Source organism: Kogia breviceps, chromosome 17, assembly GCF_026419965.1.
Source record: "Kogia breviceps isolate mKogBre1 chromosome 17, mKogBre1 haplotype 1, whole genome shotgun sequence".
In the NCBI taxonomy this organism is placed as follows: domain Eukaryota; kingdom Metazoa; phylum Chordata; class Mammalia; order Artiodactyla; family Physeteridae; genus Kogia; species Kogia breviceps.
In genome coordinates, this window is record NC_081326.1 from 11604350 (window position 1) to 11617607 (window position 13258).

At 37.6% G+C, this 13258-nt stretch overlaps 1 protein-coding gene across 17 annotated transcripts in view; it reads left to right on the forward strand.

Moving 5' to 3' along the window:
- SGK3 (serum/glucocorticoid regulated kinase family member 3) overlaps window positions 1–13258 on the forward strand; it is a 160781-nt gene extending 147523 nt beyond the window's left edge. For 8 of the 17 annotated variants that reach the window (XM_067017103.1, XM_067017098.1, XM_059042620.2 and 5 more), the window contains 4 exons: window positions 1377–1472; window positions 3386–3541; window positions 6718–6807; window positions 9243–11112. In XM_067017103.1, coding sequence (XP_066873204.1) covers window positions 1377–1472; window positions 3386–3541; window positions 6718–6807; window positions 9243–9413 — 513 coding nt within the window. In that variant the 3' untranslated portion in view covers window positions 9414–11112. Of the gene's footprint in view, window positions 1–1376; window positions 1473–3385; window positions 3542–6717; window positions 6808–9242; window positions 11114–12410 lie in introns of those variants that run through there. The other 9 variants (XM_067017100.1, XM_067017099.1, XM_059042615.2 and 6 more) reach the window with 3 other exon arrangements.

Here is a 13258-nt window from a genome sequence, read left to right on the forward strand (position 1 = left end):
GCAATTAAGAGTAATTAAGATTGTGGAGTAATTGCAAATATCATGTTAAAAATGTGTGATAAAATAGCTCACATCAGGGCTTCCCTGTTAGCGCAGTGGTTGAGAGTCTGCCTGCCGATGCAGGGGACACGAGTTCGTGCCCCAGTCCGGGCAGATCCCACATGCCGCGGAGCGACTGGGCCCGTGAGCCATGGCCGCTGGGCCTGCGCGTCTGGAGCGGCTGGGCCCGTGAGCCATGGCCGCTGGGCCTGCGCGTCTGGAGCGGCTGGGCCCCTGAGCCATGGCTGCTGGGCCTGCGCGTCTGGAGCCTGTGCTCTGCAACGGGAGAGGCCACAACAGTGAGAGGCCCACATACTGAAGAAAAAAAAAATTAAATAAATAAATAGCTCACATCAGATTTCTAATCAAGATGAGAAACTTAAAGTATAAGTACAACTATTTACTTTGAAATGTATTTTTTCTTCCTTTTTCTCTCTAATCTAACCCTAGCACTTGTATATATTTGTAATAATTCTATTTTGGTTTATGTATGAAGAAACATTTTTTCTGGATGTATATTCATTTAATAGTTAACAAAATCTTTAAGTCCTGTAATTTTTAGAAGGGAAATAGAAGTTTTTTTGGTCATCTAAAACTAAATATGATCAGAAATTATTAAACCCTTTTTATATATGTTGCCATTTCTTTGGATCACATAAAAAAGCTTAAGAATGTATTTCCTTATATATATTTCATGTGGGAAGAGGAAATATGTATTTTGGAATCTAAAATTCAAATTCACCATCTTATATGTGTAAAATCATGATGTTTAAATTTTTTACACTTTGAAATGTAAATAGCCATATAATAACTTAAGCAACTTTTCTAAATATGTTAAAGAATTGCTATTGTAATTCTTAAATAAGAAAGCAATTTATTCTTTTTTCTTTCAAGAAAAAGAAAAAAATGAATTGTAATTGCCACACTAAAAATTCTTTTTTCAGGAGAATCAATTATGAATAATGGTCATAAGAATTTCTAAAATTAATTTTGAGAAAGACTCCCCCTGCTCCCCCCCCAAAAAAAAACACCTACTTTACCTACTTAGTATTACAGTTTGTACATTTGTTGTCCTCTGTTTGTCTTAACTACATCACAGTTTCTGGGGAGAAATGCTTGAATGTGTGTATTTTGAAAATTACCCCAATTGATTCTGAAGAGTAGCACCACCCAAGAACCCCTGCTATAGAATGAGAATACCCAGCCACCTGAAAATCTAGATAACATGTTTAATTTAGTGTGATATTACACCTAAAATTTATTAAATTTCTCAATTATTCCTAGATTTTGTCTTCAACTGTTTATTGGGTTGCTCTAATATTTAATCTTTTCCATAGTACCTAGCACCTGAAGTAATCAGAAAACAGCCCTATGACAATACTGTAGATTGGTGGTGCCTTGGTGCTGTTCTGTATGAAATGCTGTATGGATTGGTATGTATTTCTACTCTGTCATTGTGATTCTAATGTGTTATAAGTGATTTCAGTTTTCTCTCTTTCTTTCAATAATCTCATGGACACTTAGATAACACTAACAGAACAGTAGTAACCTGGTTAAATGAATCTAAAACCACATTAGGGATATGCACGAAAAAGAAAAACTTTTCATTTTCTTACTAATTTTTTATAATTATTTCTCTATCATACTAATCACTACTTCAAATATTCTCATCCCACTACATTTTTAAGAAATAGACACCAAGTTGTAACATTAAAATTACCCACTTTCATTCAGTTTGCTCCAGTCATTCTGCCTAATTTCAAAAAGATGGAAAGAAAAAGATTTTATTTCTCAGAAGATAATAATACCTTTTAGTTTTGCCTCATATTTTGTTTTTATAGGATTTAATAAGTATACTGGTGCTCTGCTTTTTTTTTTTTAACTGGGAAACCTTTATTTCCTTTATCATAAACATCATGTCTTAAATATTTCATTGGAAAAAAATGATGTGTGCTGTGTAATCAGTTTCCCCAGTTTTTATTAATTAAAGACACAGTTAGCTAGAGCTTCTGATTAACGAGTCAAATTGTTTTACTACATTGAGTTAATATCATTCCAACCAAAAGCAAACAATTTAGGCACTTTAATTAGCTTACATATCCTTGCAGGAATAATGTATGTTTTTCTTTAGGCTTTTTTAAACATTCAGAATAGTTTGTAGGTTCCCTTTTTGGGCCCGTGAGTGGCCAGCAGCCTCAGGATGGTGACCAGGCTCTCATCACCCACACTGCTGCTCCGACTAAGCTAAATCTGCCATCCGCTGAGACTTGAGCTGGTCTTGGCTTTTTTGTTTGGCTCTGTGTGTGTGTGTGTGTGTGTTTCCCCTGAAAATGGGGGCGATCTCAGTGAAATTCAGTCCCTGATGTATGTTTTAGAGCATCTTTTGTCTCATGTTGCTAACTTTGAATGATAGATTCCTAATGACAGCCAATGCTGTCTCTTCTTTGCCCTTGACCATGATCTGCTTGTTAAAAGATCTAGTTTTCTGGTTATGCTGGTGACTTAGAAGACCTGATAACCACTTTATACCTTACTTTCTTTAAGTGTTGGGTATTTGTCAGCCTGATATTTCCGAATCCTTTGTATTTCTTTAGAGGACTTTGATGAAAGTATAAAATATTATCATTGCATATAGAATGTAATTAATTCAAAAGGGAACATTTGAAACACATACTTCATTAATGAGACTTATTAACAATTTAAAAATAAAATTAGATTTTAAAAAATGAAGTTTTTCTTTCCTATATAAAAGAAAATAATAACAAGCCTGTAACTCTCTTAACTTTAAAAATTATTTTTACTTTAAACTTGTAACTCAAAAATTAACTGGCTAATTCTCATGTTGGAGCTGTACCTCAGGTCTTTAAGCTGTGAGAGTAGAATTTTAATTCTGCAGGACACTGTCACTGACACAAGTTAAGTCTCCATCTCTACTAGAAATCTTTTAAAATTAGTTTATTTCCAAGTCTCAAGAAGTTGTTTGATCTGTGTTGAATCTCTATTTCCAGTAATTCTATCATTATGCCTAATGAGGAGGTTGGTAGTGGTTTTCTTTAAAGCAGATCCTATTGCAACTTTTATACAATTTACACCTCTCTGCAGGTGTTATTGAACAAACTGACCCTAATTCATTTAGTGAACATGTATTAAGCTCTATAGCGCACTGGGTTTTAAAATCTCTTCACATGAAGGCCACACTGTAGATGTTCATATGCCCAAAGAGAGGCCTGTGCTTTTCTGTACTTGTGCAGCCAGACTGCTCTTTGTACATCAAGGCCAAATCTAACTATTTTAACCCCATCTGTGCATAATTCAATTAGTACTAACTTTCTCCTCCCCCCACCAGCCTCCTTTTTATTGCCGAGATGTTGCTGAAATGTATGACAATATTCTTCACAAGCCCCTAAGTTTGAGGCCAGGAGTGAGCCTTACAGCCTGGTCAATTCTGGAAGAACTCCTAGAAAAAGACAGACAAAACCGACTCGGTGCCAAAGAAGACTTCGTACGTATCCTCTTTATTAAGCTTATTTATAATTTGAAGATAAATCCTTATTTTATGTGGTATTTAACGGGATGAATGCTATTCTTTAGAATAGCACCATGAAAAAGAAGCATGCTTATTTCAACAATTTTCACCAATGTTTTTATAGAACTGTACAGTGTTTAAAGCTCCTGTACAAGCATTTTTTTCATTTGATCTTCATAACAATTTGATCCTGTCCTTTCATCCCCCATATCCAGCTTTCATACCCTATTATTTATTAGAATTTCCCACCCCATTCTAAAAAAAATGTGTGGCATGCGTTTTTTGATTGCCTAAACTTTTAGATCATTTTAACAAGAATGTAAGTGCCTTCTGACTGCATGAGGTAATACCTTGTGCTTGAACTATCATTAAATCACTTTTTTTCCTGAGAATTTAAATGTGACACCTCCTTGAAATAATTATGGGATCTGCAGGTTTGCTTTTTTTTTTTTTCCCTTCAAATCAGGGTAATTTAATTGCTAGTGCAGTTACTAGAGTTATATTAGTGAATTCATGAACTACCGAGGAACATGAACTTTTAAATTCATTAAAATTTCTCAGGAATTTTTGGGGGCTCTTTACCGGTCTTGAACTTGATCTGTGAATAATAAACTCATCTGCTGCTGCTTTTCCTCTCCTGCACTCCCCAGTGCAGCAGGTAGCTCTGTCTGTCCAGTTTCCTCTCTAGCTTGGACTCCAGAGTCCATTGTTTCAGGGCAATCTTGCTAATGCTTCATACCTCCTTGTCTCTTGGTCCTTTTGTTGAATTCACTGGCAGAAATTGCCACCCTAGATGAATCCAGCTGTCACCCCGGGGCTGCTGAACAGTGCTGAGGACAGTTGCACAGTGGGGAATATTGGAAGTGCTGTGAAGTCTAGTCATTAGTCTCCTCAGTGCTTCTCCAGTTTATGCTCCTACTCTCTGTATTAACTATTTTAGACCTTCTCTCCAAATTTCCAGATTCCTTTTCTTCTTCACTTTTACCAGATGCTCTTGCCTTGTATTGATATTTTATAGGGAAAATAGAATCAGCAGAGCAGAACTCAACTCAGCTTCCTGCTGTCAGATTTGCAGACCTACGTGCACCTGCCCCAATTGTTTCCTTCTTCCTAGTATAGTGGAAAAGGTCGCTTTCTGCCTTTACTGGATCCTGACCCCTTGCAAGGAACCCTGTGCGTGCTTTTTTCTGCACAGATAACTGCTCTCTTTTGTCCTGGATCCTCCAATACTGTCTCTTTCTCCCTTCATAGCCAAGGGAAAAGTTTGAAAGTTTTCGACTTGAAAACCAAGTTGAAAGTTTCTATATTCATTCTCCCTTTTCCAGTCTCTTCTCATTTCTCAGTCTACCCCACAATAGCTACTAGAATTGTTGAGTACTTCTGTTCCTCAGATTGCATTCTCAGCAGCATTTAAACTTCCAGCCCTCTCCTAGGCTTCTGCAAGAGCACACACTCATCTCGTGCTTTCCTCTCTATTTCTGGGCCCTCCTCCAGAATCTCTTCTGTAAGCTCCTCCTCTTCACCCTGACTTTTAGGTGTTGCAGTTCCTTATGGTTGGCCCCAGACCCTTGTTTCTTCTGTTGCTCTCTTCCTGGACAATCTCAGTTGGCCCTATGGCTTTGGTCGTGTCTTCATCTGACACTTATATCTTCAGTCCAGACCCCTCTCTAGTGAGCTCTAACTCAAAGAATACCTGCCTGTTCAACACCACCACGTGGATTCTGGAGAGTTCAGCATGTTCCTAATTGAACTCCTGCTGTCTTCCTTCTATGCTCTTCGGGCCAGAAATCTGAGAGTCATTCCTGACTCTTCTCTCTTCCTTTCTTCCGTGTTCAACAAACAGCCAGACCCTAGTATATTTGCCTCCTAGATCTTTCCCGTATCCAGACACCTCCCTCTACTCCCACTGCAGCCACTCGTTTTCTAGCATTGTCATCTTCTGTTTGGCCACGGTAGCGGCTGTTTTCCTTTTTCTGATCATGACTCCCCAGTCCATTCCCCCATTAGTCAGAGTCATCTTAAAAAGCAAACAAACATGGGCTTCCCTGGTGGCGCAGTGGTTGAGAGTCCGCCTGCCGATGCAGGGGACGCGGGTTCGCGCCCCGGTCCGGGAGGATCCCACGTGCCGCGGAGCGGCTGGGCCCGTGAGCCGTGGCCGCTGAGCCTGCGCGTCCAGAGCCCATGCTCCGCAACGGGAGAGGCCACAGCGGTGAGAAGCCCGCATACCACCCACAAAATAAATAAATAAAAGCAAACAAACAAAAAAACCCCACATTTGTGACATTCCCCTTCCTAAAACTCCTTGTTGGAGTCCCATGACCCTAGAATAAAATCCAAAATTCCTAGCGTAGACCCGGTGTGATGAGCCCATTTACCTCTTGAGATCCTCTTTGTGTGACAATCCCACTCCTTTCCTATACCGCAGCCATATAGGGCTCTCATTTTCTTGACCAAACAAAGCTCTTTGCCCCCTCAGGCCCTTTGTATTCTGCTTGGAATGTTCTCCCCTCATTCTTTTTTGTCTGCCTACTTCTTACTTATCTTCCAGAATTCTGGTCAGATACCACTTTCTCTGAGAAGTCTTTCTAAACCCATCAAACTAGGTTGGATCCTACTTTTTATACACTCTCATGGCTCCTTGTAGGAAGAAAAGCTAGAATCAATACTGTGCCGACTCTTGATTCCCAGAGTGGAATCATTTTTGGTAGTAGAGCTTGTCACCTTGATTTTACCCCTGCCCCACTGTGTAAAAAACTCTCATTTAACATCTTTACCTCCCCTTTCAGTAATAATAATTCTTTGTACCTATGTAGTGCTTTATTCTTTTCATACGACTTTTATTTCCATATTTTCCAATGATTCTTGAAGCAACCTATGAAATATCTAGGGCAGAAATGTTAGCCCCACTGTACCTGTGAGGAAACAATGACTGTGAAGAGGATGTAACTGCAGTCCGTCATTCTGAGTTAATTCTCCCACGGTTGCTCTGGGAGTCTTCTCACTACACCGTTTGGCCAAATTGAATAACAAACATGTGCTTAAAAATAACTTTTGAGGGTCAAGGTAGAAATGGTTCGGTTTCATAAAATTCTTCAGTGAGTCCTTAAATATTCTTCAGCATTAGTAAAAAATCTGTTTCTTTACTATTCTAGCTTGAAATTCAGAATCATCCTTTTTTTGAATCACTCAGCTGGACTGATCTTGTACAAAAGAAGATTCCACCACCGTTTAATCCTAATGTGGTATGTTTACATCCAAATCTTTCTTTCTAAAATAGTGAAATATAGAACTGTAGCTCATCGTAATTGTAGCAATAGATATCAAAATCTAACCTGAATCCAATAGAATCAGTACCTAATACTTATGAAACATGTCACTCAGGATGTCTAGTACAACTGATCACTTCAAGATGACCCATAAGATTACAGTTACATTAGATTGATCAGAATATCTTCCAGACAGTAATTGTGAAGTGCTTCTTAAGAGCATGTGTAAGAAAGCTCAACAGGTTAAAAAAAATGCAAATTAAAGTAACTCTGAGGCATCATTTTCATACCTATAAACCAACAGACATTTTAAGTAACACTAACGCACAATTTTTTTCTAGATGGATATAAAAAAAGTCAATGTTTGACTTGTTAATTCTACTCATGGAAACATTTTACTTAAAGGATTAACAATGTTGAAATGTTTGGAAATAAATATATAATGATAGGGAGATTATTCATAAATCATCAGCAGGCCAATAATGATATTACTAATGATAGCTTCCTATATGTAGACATATATAATTTTTATGCATTACAACATGTAATTTATGCCTCAAATAAGCTACCAAGTTACTGCTTAAGCCTGGCAGCAATCCTACGAAATAGTACCGCTATTTTCCACGTAATACAGATGAGTTAACTTAGGCACAGAAAAGGTTAAATAACTTGCCGGAAGTTTAAAGTTAAAATTGCAGACCTAGAATTCGAGCTCAGGTGCTTTGAGGAGAGAGTCTTCTCTCACTCTTAATGTAAGCCATACAGTTTTATCCCTCTCAGTACTGGCCAGGAGCCATCAGGGCGTTCACAGAATGTTTATAAAGTCCAGTGAAGGAACATTTTTCATCATTTATTGAGCACCTTCTCTGTGTCAAATTTTGGGAGTTTTATGTATTAACGCATCCAGTCCTCACAGTAAACTTAACAGGTAGATGGCAGTATTCTTATTTTACAGAAGAGGAAACAAGCTCACAGAGATAGGGTAGTTTATATAGAGAATTACAGCTAACAAATTTCACAGCCAGAATTCAATCCTTAGTCTCGTTCCAGTGCCCTTGCTTCTAAGGTTATAAATGAGAATTTGATGACTTTTTTTTTTTTTTGGCTGTGTTGGGTCTTTGTTGCTGTGCATGGGCTTCCTGTAGTTGCAGCGAGTGGGGGCTACTCTTCATTGCGGTGCGCGGGCTTCTCATTGCGGTGGCTTCTCTTGTTGCAGAGCACGGGCTCTAGGCACGCAGGCTTCAGTAGTTGTGGCATGTGGGCCCTAGAGCTCATGGGCTTCAGTAGTTGTGACGTGTGGGCTCAGTAGTTGCAGTGCGCGGGCTCTAGGGTGCGCAGGCTTTCAGTAGTTGTGGTGCATGGGCTTAGTTGGTCCGCAGCATGTAGAATCTTCCTGGAGCAGGGATCGAACCTGCATCCCCTGCATTGGCAGGTGGATTCTTAACCACTGCCCCACCAGGGAAGTCCTGATGACTTTTTTATATATACATGAGTATAATTTCTAGCATTCTTTCTCCTCTGTTGGGGAATTTCTCATATGGAAGAATCTAGTGTCCCGAATTTCCCTGGTCTCTGCTCTGCTGTTTGTAGACCACCAGGCTAACTGTGTCCTTGGTTTATATATGTGCTCTGAACCTGTTTACCTTGGTTCGACTTGATGACTTGAACATTTTAAGGATTCCCTTCCTCTTAGAATAGAGATAACCTAGAGCTTCAGAGATGGGCTTTAAGAGTAAATCACTTGAATCTGTATCCCAGTTTTAATCTGTAAATAAATTGGAAAGGGAGAGTCCATTAGTTTGTATCAGATTCGTGAAGGAAGATTGACCACTACCTTCGAGCCTAAGTAGCCACTATGCTTCATTTCCCAGGTTCCAGTCCCTTTGGGTCTCTAGAGCTAAGGGTGTCACAGCCGAATGCTCAGTGAATGATCTCTGTAGCACAAGAGTCACCTTTCATAATTTTATTTACTGTCCCTTCATTTCTTCATCAAAAGGCTTCAACCTCCCCAGAATTAAGCAACTGGATGGGCAGGCATTTTATGGAAGCGGAGATGCAAACTTTTCTCCTGAAAACCTCCCTGAGCCCCTTTTCTAAATTTAGAGGTGGTGATGGGTAGAGAGAAAGTGGGTCAGTTGCTGGACCCAAGATTCAAATTAACATAGGCGAGGACCCTGTCACGCTAGCCTTCCTCACCCTTATCTTCCCCCCCCCCCAACAACGAGAACCCTAACTGTAAGAAGGACCTGAATAATGAAAGTCAGGAAATGTTTCAAAGACATTGATGGAGTAGGAAGACATCTTAAACTTGCCAGGAATAAATAGACAAATTCATGAAGGGCCTTTAATGAGGGACTGAAGTAAGGGGATAAAAGGTAAGGTGAGTAATAGTATGGTTTTTGACGTTTTAGGCAGGACCAGATGATATCAGGAACTTTGATGCAGCGTTTACAGAAGAAACAGTTCCGTATTCCGTGTGTGTGTCTTCTGACTATTCCATAGTGAATGCCAGCGTACTGGAGGCTGACGACGCCTTTGTTGGTTTCTCTTACGCACCTCCTTCAGAAGACTTATTTTTGTGAGCAGTCTGCCATCAAGAACCCATTGAGCAAATATAATCCTACAGATGAGATGGAAACTCCTGTTTGTGTGAATATTCAGATGTTTAACTAGTGCCTCATTTTTACATGTAATGTTAAAAACTATGAAAAATGTATTTTCTGCTGTATGTGAGAAAATAGGGCATTTCAGAGAACTAAGTTTTGAATTAAAATTTGTATTCTTGTTTATTAAGCTTATTTTTAAACAGAAATTTTAAAAGCTACTGTTCTTAGCATTAACCTATTTTTAAAGAAAACTTTTTTGCTAATGACTGTTTTTTTTTCCCCTCTAGGTTTACGCTAACATCTACCCAAGATAGACTGTTTTTTAACAGTCTGTTTCAGTTCAGTTAACAAAACATTAATGCCTTCGTAGCTCTCTACTTTGAGTTATCATATCACAGCTATGCAATTGGTACATGGTTGTTTAAGAAGAAACCATATCTTTCCATAATGAATCACTGACATAATCATTTCTTGGTAGGATTAAAATATAAAAGCATAGTTAACTCATTGGCTGCTAGCTAATGCTTTGAGTAACTGTTCATTCTGCAGATCAAATTAAGTAACAAAAGGAAATCCTATGCTTTTGAAATACCAGTTCAAATTGGTGAATTATTTTTCCTCTGGAGGAAAAGTAAAAGTTTAATAGTTAGAAATTTTAAGTATTCCCAAAGCTCTGAAGGGAAATAAAGTACTGCTGGATTTTTTTTTTTAAAGGCGGTGCCAAAAATGAATGTCTCTGTGTCATGTATTTATATTACCAATACATTCTATTTATGTTCTTTTTGGTCTTTTGAATATTTAATATATTGTTAAGTAGGTCTAAATCTTGGTATTTGTTTTTGCAAATAGCTATTCAAAACTATCTTCCTAATTGGTTGATAAGTAAAAAATATTGCACTGTCTAGAGTATTTACCTAATTGGGAACTAAAAAGTAGAATAGCAAATTATGGGTCAGTATAAATGTATACAGTTTTACTACAATGTAACAAAACTTAAAAATAATTTAGGCAGATGCATAGTCAGTATCTTTTGTATCTTAGAAAAAGTACAGGAAGCTGACCTTAAAATCATACTAAAAAACTAACTTGTGTACTTGTAATTGTAAAAAAGAATATCTACAGAAAAACTAAAACTCATGCTTACCTTGGGATTCTGATTCTTAGTTTAGAGATTTTTCAGGTCTTGAAGGAAACTGTGAAAGAGTTTAGTGACACAGTTTTGATGCTTCAGGAGCAAGCATACTTTCCATGTATTTTCTCTTGAGAAAGAAATTACAAAAACTTTTCACATGAATACCCTTTAGCGTAAAATTGTTCAGCAGAAGGGGGGGAGGCAGAGTGTACTTTTGTTAGATTAGTAATGTTTGCATCCAATACACTGAATCTTCCTTTAGAGGTAAGACTTTAATAGCGACACTGTAAATATTTGGTTTATTTGGCACTACTGTAAGCTCTGCTTTTATACAAAGCTCTTTGCTTATTATAAAACAAAAACTGTAGTTTCTTGTATGATTTTTTTTTTTACTCAGCCGTTCCTTAATTAAACTGCCAAAAATTAAAGTGCAATATTGTATATTTTTAAGAACAAATTTTAAATAGACTATTGATGTTTCTCAGATCACAAGAAATACAAATCTTATATAGTATAATAAAAACTAGCAAAAAGATTAATGATCATCTAATGCCTTCCATTATTTTATGTTGTTTATTTTTTATTTTTAAAAATTTATTTATTTATTTATTTATTTTTGGCTGTGTTGGGTCTTCGTTGCTGCGTGCGGGCTTTCTTTAGTTCCAGCGAGTGGAGGCTACTCTTCATTGCGGTGCAGGGGCTTCTCATTGTGGTGGCTTCTCTTGTTGCAGAGCATGGGCTCTAGGCACGCGGGCTTCAGTAGTTGTGGCACACGGGCTCGGTAGTTGTGGCTCGTGGGCTCTAGAGTGCAGGCTCAGTGGTGGCGCACAGGCTTAGTTGCTCCACAGCATGTGGGATCTTCCCAGACCAGGGCTCAAACCCGTGTCCTCTGCATTGGCAGGTGGATTCTTAACCACTGCGCCACCAGGGAAGTCCCCCTGCCATTATTTTAAATTAAAATTGGTGATGCTTACAATAGTCATTACAAACTAATTATTCGTATATGTAAGGGAGAGAAGTATAAAATTTTACCTAAATATTTGGGCATACATAGAAATTCCTAGATTATCATAGGCCTACATGTTTAATATTCAGGGAACAAAATCTCTTCCAAGTTTCAAGTTTATTTTTTTTCTCAGAGCATGCTAAGTCTTTTAGAAAAAGGTCTGCCCTTTGAATAGTTGAACCATTTCATGGTTATTGCCAAAATAAACTCAAAGGTCTAAATGAAGAAGCCCTGACCTTCTTCATGTTACACATACCTCTTATTGCCTATGGTACAGTGTAGGGCTTCCCAACCATTGTCATGTCAGAGCACACACTGAAAATTACAAAATTTGGCATACTTGGGGAGAAGTGCCAGCTGACGTAGATGCTGGCAGCAGGTACTCTGCTCAAAAGTTTTTATGCCAAAATAATTTTTGAACTTATGAGCCAATAAACACTGTTGGGATATAATTTCAGCAAAGGCAAATGTTTCAAAAGTGATTTAAATATTTGAAATATTTATTCCTATAAAATTTTATCACTATAAAAATTTACCATTACCAATATCTTTTGGCATACCTAAAACTTTTATAGTGATTATCCATAGGCATAATATTACAGACCTTTACACAGATATTTTATGACTCATTCTTTTGTACATCACATACTGTATGAAAAGTGGGAGTGGTATGTGGGAACATTTTTAGTAGTGCTGGCATGGTTTTCAATGAAGTGTGTTAAAATTGATAACTTACTTCCTCGTGTATGTAGTTTGGAAGTTAGCTCTGTTTTTGAAGTGGGATTTTCTGCCACTTGCCTCTAACAGCAGTTTCTACTTTTGTTGGTTTTTACAGATTATTCTGTATCCCAAGGAGATTGTTCGTTTATATGAAACCCCAGAGTGTACATGGATGAGTTTCAAGTGGCATGCGTACCTTGAAAAATATACCAAGTTTTGTGTGTAAATAAAACCGACTTGGGGCAGGGAGTGCTGCATAGCTTTGTTTAGATGATCAAAAGGATTTACTGCTGTAAAAAGACTGGGTTTCTTCTCTGCCACTTTTGTTCCCCTTCACTACCTAATATTAAGAGGATTTGCTCTCTAATTTCCCTGAAAGCATTCCAATTGGAGATTTATATCACTTATTTAGCATTTTTGGTGCAATTTTATATAATCACCCATTTGTAATTCGTTAAACATATTCCTTAAAGGGACCCCCCCTATAGAAAAGTATTTCTTATTTCACTATTTCTTTGCATTATGCCCATTTTTACAGAGGTACTTAAGTCAGAAAGAAATATAGCTGTCTCAAAATGGTAACTTTTTGATAATTTGCCCAAAATCAAGATAGTAGAGAGTAGTTTAAAGCAATATTATACAAAGAAAAAAAGCAAGTATAGAAGTATAAATTCAGAGTGGTATTTATAGCAATGAAGTAGCCAATCAAAGGATCCTACAAATAAGTTATTTTTACATATTGTACTGAAAATGATGGATCACCATATGACTCTGATGGGAATACTGTAAAACAAAGAATTACATTACTCTACATAACCCTGCTTACTGTAACAACAATGCCCATTTGGTGTTTTTACTAATCTTGTGTTTAAGTGTGACTGAAGTTTTTGCTGTAAATTCTCTTGCAGGAATATATCTCAGATTCATCCTTTTTTTCTAATAAAATTTCAGTATTTCCACCTT